Source organism: Syzygium oleosum, unplaced genomic scaffold (assembly GCF_021117445.2).
Source record: "Syzygium oleosum isolate NSW1041296 unplaced genomic scaffold, Sole_v2.1 Sole_v2.01, whole genome shotgun sequence".
NCBI classification, from domain to species: domain Eukaryota; kingdom Viridiplantae; phylum Streptophyta; class Magnoliopsida; order Myrtales; family Myrtaceae; genus Syzygium; species Syzygium oleosum.
In genome coordinates, this window is record NW_026607485.1 from 3,426,674 (window position 1) to 3,437,686 (window position 11,013).

Here is an 11,013-nt window from a genome sequence, read left to right on the forward strand (position 1 = left end):
AAAATTCTCCACCTCTATCTGATCTCACGATCTTAATTTGCTTGCCGCATTGTTTCTCTACTTCCGCCTTAAAAACCTTAAAGGCATCCAACGCTTCATGTTTATTATGAAGCAAGTAGAGATACATGTAACGTGAGTAATCATCAATGAAGGAGATGAAGTATTTCTGACCATACGAGTCCATATCAGGACTACAAATGTCCGTATGTATGATTTCTAATATGTCTGTACTCCTCTTGGCACCTTTCTTTGTCTTGTTGGTCTGCTTTCCCTTTATGCAGTCCACGCAAATATCATAATCAGTAAAATCCAAAGTACCGAGTACTCCATCATTTACTAATCGCTTAATTCTATCTATGGAGATATGTCCCAATCTCCGGTGCCACAACATGGAGGAATCTTCATTCACAACACATCGTCTTATACCAGCATTGTCATGAACATGCATCGCATTATAATAGGCATTGTCTTGTAAATTAATTCGAAAAAGACCATCAGACAAAATACCACTCCCAACAATTTCAGATTTAAACAATAAACTCGAAGTTTGAATCTGAAAAGTTAAAAGAGTAACCCAAAGGTACAAGTCTTGAAACTGAAATTAAGTTTCTAGAGAAACTTGGAACATAAAAGGTCCTTTCCAAATCCAAAACAAAGCCACTATTGAGAACTAATCTACATGTCCCAATAGCTTCTACATGCGAACGCATCTTGTTTCCCGAATAGATGCTTTGTTCACTTCCCACTGGCTTCCTGTGGTTTTGAAAACCCTGCAAGGAATTCGAAATATGGATTGTAGAACCGGAATCAATCCACCAAGTGTTGTGACTCACATCACCATATTAGATTCATAACAAACATAAGAGGTTGGATTACCTTTCTTCTCGAGCCGGACCTTAAATCCGACGCAATCCTTCTTCATATGCCCCTTCTTTCTACGGAAGAAACATTTGGATTCCTTCTTAATGTCACTTGGGGAGGTATTTTACCTTTCCCCTTCTGCTTGCCGTGACCCTTATTCCTTTCTTGTGTTGCCAAATGAGCACTTTCTCCCAATTCCATAATCAGCCTCTCTTCCTCTTGAACACACATGGTCATGAGTTCATTAATTGACCATTTATTCTTATGTGTGTTGTAGGAGATCTTGAAAGGTGCATACTGTTGTGGGAGAGTGTTCAGAATGTAGTACACAAGAAATGATTCAGATATCTCAACCTCAAGGTTTTTCAGCTGAGCTGCAATGTCCCTCATCTTCATGATGTGCTCACGCACACCTCTTACACTTGTGAGCTTTAGAGATGAAAACTTCATTATCAGGGTCATGGCATGCGCCTTTTCTGAAGTCTCAAACTGCGCATCAATGGCCTCCAATAAAGCCTTAGCATTGCTATGCTGAGCGACTGAACCACGGATACTAGGAGATACTTTAGTCCTTATGAACATCACACTAAGGCGGTTGGACCGCTCCCACTGTTCATAAAGGGCTATCTCAGCTGCAGTGCTCGTGTCAGTAGGAGCAGGTGGTTCGTCTTTCCTTATAGCATAGTCAATGTCCATGCACCCCAATTGAAGAAGAATTGACTCCTTCCAAACTTTATAGTTTTCACCGTTCAGTATGGGAACATCACTCTTAAATTCAGAGAAATTCACAGGTTGTAAAACTGCATATCAAACAATCATGCTTATGTCACAAAATTTGAGGCAAAATCAACATATATCATGTTCTACCAATGTAAAACATGTCACAAAATATGAATCACATAACATAAAACCGCCCGTGAGCTAAGTTTTTAATTTAAATAGATTCATAAATTCTTCATGAAGAAACTATCATATTATATTCCTTTCCTTAATCCCTGTGGGTAAATTAAGAAAAATAATATGATATTTCAACCTAATTAATCAAATTAATATAATGAAAATTCCTGTGGGATTAAATTCATCATATTAATAAGATTAATTATAATCAATGTCCATTTCCAAATGTGATCCGAATTCTCTTAATATATAATTTAATTAATTAAAGATGCTGTGGCTACTCCTCAATTAATTAAAATATATGGATCACTGGACATTTAATTTCATGCATAAAAATATTCACAAAATGCATGAAGGATAAAACAATAAACTTAATTTGGCAAGGGGCAGAATGGTAATTACGGGCAAAAGCAGGGGCAGAAGAGTAAAAAACCGAAGGGGGGCGCCGGTTCCCAGGGCGCGTGCGCGGCACGCGCCTGCCCTATGCGCGGGCGCGTGGCGCGCACGCGCCTTCTTTACCGCGCGGGCGCATGCGGCGCGCGCTCCTGCAACTGCCGCGCGCGTGGGCCACACGCGCCTGCAGTTGCGCGCGCGTGGCTACCACGCGCCAGCGGTTGTGCGCGCGTGGGCCACGCGCCTTCTTCCTCCGTGCGAACAGAAGCGTTTTCTTGCCATTTTTCGCCGTTCTTCGCCGTTCCGCCGCGCATTCGACCGAATGGGTCTCCTCCGGTAGCCCATATCACATCAAAATAATTTATGGGTTTCGGAGACCACGTCGGCGCGACCACATGGACCCAAAATTCGGCGAAAACAACCAAGAAATAGACTCGAATCAAGCAAAATTCCGTCCAAACGCATAAACCCCAACTCGCAACTTCCGCCGCTCAAACAGCCTCCGGCGATCACCGAAATGCCAGATTAACTTAGGGCTATTCTTCTCCATGGCGGTGTGACCGTGCCGGTCCAAAGTCGAGCGGTGGGTCGCCGGAATTTGGCCGGAATCGGCGATTTCCCTCTTAGCCCCAAAATGCCCGAATTACTGTTCATTTCAAAAGCTCCGAAAAATGCACCCAAAATTCAACAAAAACAAGGCAGAGGCACTAAACATGCTCTGATACCAAATGTGAGACTAAAACTGAAGGATTCTAATCATGCATAGAAGAACAAAATTCAAGCACAATTAGAATCAAATGCGGAAAACAAGATCGAAAATAAACTGACCTCCAGCCATTGTTCAACTTTACGTTCGTCGGAAATCCACGGTAGTTCGACGTCAATTCGAAACGATTACGGGCGCACTCTACTAACCCAATCCCCTCGCGTACTGATGGTGTATTACCGAATGAGAGGGTTTGCGTTAGACCTTGTGTTAGCCCTTATGGAATGAACGTTCATCTTTATAAACCGCTTCCCATCAAGGCGGTTACCGAAGAGGGCGGTTGTCACCGAAGGGGTACGAAGCGTGGAAAAACCGACAGTGGATAACCGTCACTCAAAAGAGAAAACGTGGGTCAAACCTAAATGTGGGATCACATTACAAATATAACACTTGGATGATGCATCGTAGCTTCTCAAGTCAGGAAAATTGTTATGTCTTGTAATGCGAGGCCAATGGCGATTTACTTAGACCCATTGTGATTGGCTTTCTCCAAGCTCCAATGTTCTGCTAATGTATTGATTTGAGTCCATAATATCTCAAGTTAACTTTGAACTTTTGTTTTCTTTTTATTGCCAAATATGTGAAATGTCACGGGCTTGGTGTTTTTGGTTGCAATTTACGTGAAGATGGGGAGAGGATGGTGAGACTCGAGACGAGCATAGCGCTAAGAGAAGAGTCGCTCCGACCAATTGGGTCGGCCATGCCATTGGCCTATTTTGACAAAGCCATCAAACTCCATGCTCGGTCTGGGTCTAAACTTCATAGAAGCTGGCAGTCTTCTTAATCCAAGTATCATCACCTTATTCAACTCCTTTTCACTCTAACTAATCTCCATTATACACATAAAAGTTCAAGTCCATGTCTGTAGGGTAAAGCCTCACCATACGGCGATGTGCACGAATCCCTAAATTGCTTTGAGTGAAAAACACGGTAATCTTAATACAAGGTTTGCGAACATTCAAATCAAAGCGCTTAACTACTCACTCTTCGAGGCCGTGTTGCCTCCTTTGCAACCATAAAAGCAATATGAACTTCGGGATTGCATACCAATGTATGATCGGAAACCAAGTTAAAGAGGAAAACTTGCAAAACCTCATAAATTAAAGACATGGAAAGTACAAACTATTTCTTCGACAGTAACTCGAGAATTCAAATATCCAGAGAATACAACTTTAACGAAGAAGTATACTTAAACCAACAGCACAAATTAATCGACTAGGAAAGAAACCTCAATGGATGCCTAGATTTGGAGAAGCCAGAGTCTCCAGAATCTGAAAAAAGAACACCGAAACACCAGATCATGAGAATTGAACCTTGTTTGTATTAACAGAATAAACAGGCCAAGATGATTTCTGGTAATGCAAAAGCGTTCGATAAAACCAAAGAAAAATTACTTAAATTAAGCGTTTGATGCTACAGAAGCACCCACTGTATATCACAACCGTAAATTGTTCAGACAACTTAATCATAAATCACGTGCTTCATTAAGGATAACAATTCACGAGCTTGTGAGTTTTCTTACCAGAGTAGAGTGATGATGTCAGGCATGCAGCTTAGGGTGTCTCCGAGGATCATCCAATCGCCGCCACCCTCGCCGTCAGTCGATGCCTCCGGGCATCCAGCTCAGGGTGACAATTGATGTTTCGCACTCTTGTTCCTGTTCCATGTATCAGAGTGTTCCACGATTGTAGCAACAAATATCATGAAATACCTAATTAAGCTCATTGATCATGTGGAGACATGAGTTAGAACAGGAATAAGTGGCCAAATTGTGAGATTGTTTGCGCTTTGTGGTGGATGGTACTAAAGGTAAAGGAAAGCCCCAGGTATTGCGAGGGACGAAATCACTCAATCATTTGCTCACTTGGCCCATCCTGATAGAGAGAAAAGTGTTTGGAAGGAAATACTGGATAACGATGAGGGGTGAAATGATAGTTTATTTCAATATGCTTGGTGCATTCATAGAGAATATCATTATATACTCTGATATTATGTTATAAATTCTAGCCTAAAGTTTAAGTTGAGAGGTGGAGGAAAGCCACATGAATATAAAAAGCATATAGGACCCGTTATCAAGCAATGTGGGATAATGTTTCGACGTCCCATCTCATGTGCAAGTTGGATTAGGAGCGACATGTGAACCTATCAAATATCTATTTGAATAACCCAAATTTAGCCATTTGTCATTTATTGACTTGAACACACCTCTCTCTCTCTCTCTCTCAATATAGTATTTTTTAACCTCAATGTCATCATTACTTTTAACCTTAATTAAAAAAGTTTATCCCTTTGTAACTCTTATATAGTCTTCAATGTTCATTCCCTCTTGATCGTATGCATCCATTACAAGTATTCAAGTTTTAGAAAGGACGCTTCAACTCATTCTTGTAAAGAAAAGAGAGTCCCAAGTCACTTTCCTCTTCTCTTTCTTTTTCCACTCTTTTGAAGTTGAGGCGAAGGTCATATGTTTGTTGTTAAAGCTTCTAATTCGATATTTCAAGTGTTTATGAGGTGAATTATTGGACTTCCTTTTTCTCTTGGGAAAATTCTGATTAAGGACCCCAAGTGGGACCTTTTTCTCAAAAGAGGACCCCAAATGAACATAGTGTCAAATAAGGGCCTGAAGTGCCCAATCAGTCTCAAATAGGGGCTCGAAGTGCCCAATTAGTCTCAAGTAAGGACCTGGGTTCGTCGGCCGGTCAAATGCTCGCCGGCCGGCGAGCACGGTTACTATTCCGGCAACCGGAAAAGGGCACTTTCGTCTTTTTCTTTCTTTTTTTTTTTCTTTTTTCTGTTTTTTTTTCTTTCCTTTTCTGTTTTTTTTCTTCTCTTCCCCAATGGCCGGCGACTTGCGCCGGCCATAGCCGGGGCCGGCGGAGGTCGCCGACCTCAGGTGGAGCCCGTCCTTGCCGGCGTCGGGCCAGGGTGGCCCTCGCCTGGGCTGGGCGGGCGAAGGAGACCCTCGCCGGCGTCGGGCAAGGCGGCCTCGCCCGCCGGCCCGGGCCGAGGGCCGCCCTCGCCGGATCCGGCGGGGCGAGGCGGGCGACCTCGCCCTGCTTGAATCGGGCGAAGGTCGCGTCGCCCGTTCCCGGCCGAGGGGCCGCTCCGACGACGGTGAGGGCGAGGCGACCTCGCCGATCCGGCAAGGGCGAGGGTCGCCTCGCCCTGACGCCGGCGAGGGCGACCTCGATCGGGCCGGGCGGGCGAGGGAGATCCTCGCCAGCATCGGGGCGAGGGCGGCCCTCGCCCGCCCAGCCCCAATCGAGGGCCGCCCCGCCCGCCCAGCTGTGCGAGGGCCGCCCTCACCCGACACCGGCGAGGGCGAGCTCCGCCTGAGGTCGGTGACCTGCGCCGGTCCCGGCTATGGCCGGCGACCTGCGCCGGCCATTGGGGAAGAGAAGAAAAAACAACAGAAAAGGAAAAGGAACGGAAAAAAAAAACCGAAAAAAGCAAAAAAAAAAGAAAGAAAAAGACGAAATCGCCCTTTTCCTGGCCGCCGAACAAGAACTGTCCCCGCCGGACCGGCGAGCATTTGACCGGCCGACAACCCGTGTCCTTACTTGAGACTAATTGGGTACTCCGGGCCCCTATTTGAGACTGATTGGGCACTTCAGGCCCTTATTTGACACTATGTTCACTTGGGGTCCTCTTTTGAGAAAAATGCCCCATTTGGGGTCCTTAATCAGAATTTTCCCTTTTTCTCTTATCAAATTAGTTTTGTTGTTTAAAAAGATTGAGAGTTGTTGATTGTTATTCTTGACTATCTTTCTTTGAAGGTGATTAAAGCTTTGAGTTGCTCATGCCTTTTATTCAAGGTAAGTGAAATTATAGCACTACAAAAAAACAAGGGTTTTGCCACGAAAAATTTGGCAAAATTCGTGGCAAAATGAATTTGCGACGAAATTAGCGACAGAAAAAAAATTCGTCGCTAATAGGCCGTCGCAGAATTTTGCCACGGAAAATTTCAATTTTCGTGGCTAATTTGTGACGAAAAAAATTCGTCGCAAAAATCGTCGTTAATTATTCGTGGCAAATTTGCGACGAAAAATAATTTGTCGCAAAATTCATCGCTAATTATTCGTGGCAAAATTCATGGCTAATTTGCCACGAATAGTGTTCGTGGCAAAATTCGTGGCTAATTTGCCACGAACATTATTCGTGGCAAAATTCGTGGTTAATTTGCCACGAACATTATTCGTGGCAAAATTTGTCGCTAATTACTCATGGAAAAATTCGTCACTAAATATTCGTGGCAAAATTCGTCGCTAATTTCCCACGAGCTGTGTTCGTGGCAAAAGTCGTCGCTATTATTTTGAAATTTTTTTTTGTTGGTCACGAAATTGCGACGAAATATTTTCGTGGCAAAAATCGTCGGTAAATATCCGTGACAAAATTTATCACTAATTTGCGACGAACACATTTCGTGGCTAATTTGCGAAATTTTTTTTTTTAAAGTTTTTTGCGACGAATTTATTCGTGGCAAAATTCGTGAGTAATTTGCCACGAACACATTTCGTGGCAAAATTCGTGGCTAATTTGCCACCAAATTTTTTTTTTGCAATTATTTGTGACGAACTTATTCGTGGCAAAATTCGTGGGTAATTTGCCACGAACATATTTAGTGGAAAAATTCGTGGCTAATTTGCCACCAAATTTTTTTTTCAGTTTTTTGCGACGAACTTATTCGTGGCAAAATTCGTAGGTAATTTGCAACCAAAATTTTTTTTTGGTCAGTATTTTGCCACGAAAAATTTTGACTTTTGCCACGAACATTATTCCGAAACGAATTTGGCGACGAATTTTAATGAATAATTTAGCGACGAATGTTGTTTAGGGACGATTTCGATTTGAAATCTAATTAACAGCAATTATAGAGTATATATTTAACATTGATAGAAAATCACAGTCAAGACAAGAACAAACCCCAAAAAGAAAGAAATGGAACAAAGCACTAAATTAGCCAGTTCACTCTCTTGTGGCAAACTGTTGATCTTGCTAAGAAGTTCTTTCACATAGTTTATAGTGTTCTCCAAGAATCGAAGTCCTGTCCATCTGCAGCGCAAACATCACAATATCAAACTCCTAACCCCTCTTAATTTTTTCACATCTATTCAACAGCAGGAGCATAAAGATATAAGTACCTCTTGGAAATTTTAACTAGCAAGGATCATCAGCAATCTCATTATCATCATCATTGTGCCCATCACCTACTGGATTAGTGGGAGGTACAGGAGGAACGTCATCGTGATCGAGGTTGAGGTGTTGCATGATCAATTGCAAATGTTGTTTCACTCCTCTTATTTCTTCGTCCTTCTGTACAAGTAAATGTTTTAGGTGGTTCAATTCTTGGGTCGTTCGCTCCTCGTGTTGTGCCCTTAAAAAAGCCGCATTGGAGGATGGAGTTGCAGCAGCCGGCGTTCTCTATATCCTTGACAAGGATCCCATCCCAAATATTTGACCTCTTCGCATTCCACTCGATGCCTCCACCCATAATGCCATACTGTCAACCGATGGCTTGAACGCAGCAACACCATCACCATCACCATCACCATCACCACTAGCAGCAGTGCTCATTACAAGTTCATCATATTTGTCATACATTAACAATATAGATGAAAATAAAAAAACTTCATATATATAAATACAAAATATAACCTTACATACCTTAATAGCTTTTGCTCGATTGCCAGTCCATGTCTTATCTTTTTTCTGAAATGTGCGTTCAAATGTAGCTATAAATGTCGGTTCCGTCCCCAATTCATTTGCCTACAAAATATAAACATAAATGAGTAATTATCGATTTAACTTACAACATATTTAAAAGACTTACCATTCTTTTTCTATGCTCCCCGATGTTGATAGAGCCCCCAGCATATGTGGCAGACCCTTCACTAGAACTAGAAGCTCGATTCTTCTTATTTATTTCACTGATTTGCTTATGCTTTTCGGTGTCCCAAGTTCTCTTAATTTCCGCCCAATTGTCAGCTGTAATAAAATCCGGCTTTTCTTGACTTCTCTTTGCTCTATTCATCACATTTCGCATGTGATCACCGGTTTTCTTCTTAAAAATTCTTCTAACTTCTTTCTCTTCCGCTTCATCCCACCTGAACTTCCGCTGCAAGCAATCAATAGAAAAACAATTGTACACTCAGTATGCTAAACCGAACTTAGTTTGTGAGGAAATAGAAGGACAAAACTTACCTTGAACTCATTCCACCACAATTCCTTTACTTCTTTTGGAGCGATGGTCCAACTACTATACTGCCCCATCCAACAGTTATTGATTATTTTATTAAGTCTCTTCACAACATACGTAGCATCCGTGAATCTGCAAACGGTTATAACGATGTCAACATACGTAGCATCCGTGAAGCATACGGACAATTCAGTTGACATCCATAATAATTTACATATACTTAAAAAAATGAAGTACTTACGAGTCTCCAAATGGGGCTATCATGAATCGGTTATCTTCTTCATCATTCGAGTGTTGTTGTATTGAAGAAGAAGGTGGAACCGAAGGCGATGGAACTGAAGTAAATTCAGTTCGCATTTGAGGGTCGGAGGAAGGGCCAATGTGTCCATGTACTGGTTGAGGGTTAGATGAAAGGACAGGGGAAGCGGAAAGGGACGGGGACGAGGACGAGGAAGGGGAAGGGCCTGGTCTTCTTTGTGAAGTATCACCACGACGCATGTGACCTCCATGTTTATACTAACAAGTTGCAAGGTTAGACAAAAATGTAAACAATTACGAACATGTATTAGGGACACATAATGACGTACGTCGTGAAGCTTACCATTTTGTTATTGAGAGCAAGAGAGAAACTTGACCCCTGAAAAAAAGCAAGCTGTCCGGAAATGTCTACGAGCTAAATTTCTGGTCCTACAACACTATAACAGGGACAACAAATTTTATGATTTACGGTGCACATATCCCTTCTTTAAAATGAATATATCAACTTCAACAAGACAAGGAAATCAGTAAGTTTTGAACTAGTAATTATAAGGCGTTACCCCGAAGGGAGCCATTCCAGAAATTCTCGATGGCCAAGGCCTCAACCTAGGCCAATGAAGGTTTGGAAATAGTTTTCAAACCTAGATATAAATAAAATAATAATGAAACGACTCCGAAACGCAAAAAAAAAAACGCAAATTTCACGGAAAACACTTTCACCATCAGAATAGTTTTTGCCAAAAAAACCCATCTAAACGACTTCGAAACGCCAAAAAAGGACTTGCGTCATAGCCAAAGGTAGTGTTTTTGGATCAGTGGGCCGTTTCCACTTGACCGACCAAATTTTAGCTAATTCCGATCACATTTCACCTCATTCCGACCAAATTTCAAACGAATTTCAACTAAATTTCAACCCAAATTCGATCAAATTTCAGTTCATTCCGATCAAATTTCAACCTAAATCCGACCAAATTTCAACCTAAATCCGAGGAATTTGATTATGTTTCTGTTTCGCCCACGAACAGAACAAAATTCGTGGGCGAAGCAGAAACAGAACCATTCTGTTTCTCCCACGAACAGAATGAAATTTGTGGGCGAAACAGATTGGGTCTGTTTCGCCCACGAACAGAACCAAATTCGTGGGCGAAACAGACCCAATCTGTTTCGCCCAATGTCCAACAGCAGACCCAACAGAGAAACAGAAGCAGAAGCGCAGAAGCAGAAGCAGACCCAAGCAAACAACACAAATAACGCAGACCCAACACAAACAACAGAAGCAAACGTCCAGAAATAACGCCGAAAACCAGACCCAAGCAAACGTACCTCTCGCTTCCCCACAGAAGCAGACCGAACACTCTCGGAGGACGATCCACGTGCTAGGTGTCCTCGCTTCCCAGCGTCCGCCGCCGAAGAACGCCGAGAATCGCCCCGAAGAACGCCAAAGAACGCCAAAGGATGCCGAGAATCGTTCGACCGAGAGAGAGACAGAGACAGAGGCAGAGAAGATGGAGAAGTTCAAGAGAAGATTGGTTCGATCGTGACAGAGAAGAGAAGAAACCCTAATTTCTACCCGCAACCGCACATGAAGACGACGCCGTTTTGTTAATTTCCGCTGAAATTAGCCACGGATTAAAATTCGTGG

General features: G+C 42.6%; 1 protein-coding gene across 2 annotated transcripts; it reads right to left on the minus strand.

The window, feature by feature from the left end:
* Positions 1–8,323: 8,323 nt before the first annotated feature.
* Positions 8,324–9,783, minus strand: LOC130140100 (uncharacterized). 2 transcript variants are annotated; one of them, XM_056318594.1, is made up of 4 exons: positions 9,715–9,783; positions 9,119–9,245; positions 8,748–9,032; positions 8,324–8,683 (listed from the first exon to the last, which is right to left on the minus strand). In XM_056318594.1, exons 2-4 carry the CDS (start codon positions 9,185–9,187, stop codon positions 8,339–8,341), a joined length of 699 nt encoding a protein of 232 aa, XP_056174569.1. In that variant the 5' UTR covers positions 9,188–9,245; positions 9,715–9,783; the 3' UTR covers positions 8,324–8,338. The 2 variants fall into 2 exon arrangements, with proteins under 2 accessions (XP_056174569.1, XP_056174565.1); XM_056318590.1 differs by lacking the exon at positions 9,715–9,783 and adding an exon at positions 9,355–9,586.
* Between the last annotated feature and the right edge of the window lie 1,230 nt (positions 9,784–11,013).

Coding starts and splice junctions, on each gene's coding strand:
- LOC130140100 (XM_056318590.1), bottom strand. CDS start 9,470: ATGCGAACTGAATTTACTTCAGTTCCATCGCCTTCGGTTCCACCTTCT. Junction 9,246..9,354: donor ATAGCCCCATTTGGAGACTC/GTAAGTACTTCA, acceptor AACCGTTTGCAG/ATTCACGGATGCTACGTATG. Junction 8,684..8,747: donor GGGAGCATAGAAAAAGAATG/GTAAGTCTTTTA, acceptor TATATTTTGTAG/GCAAATGAATTGGGGACGGA.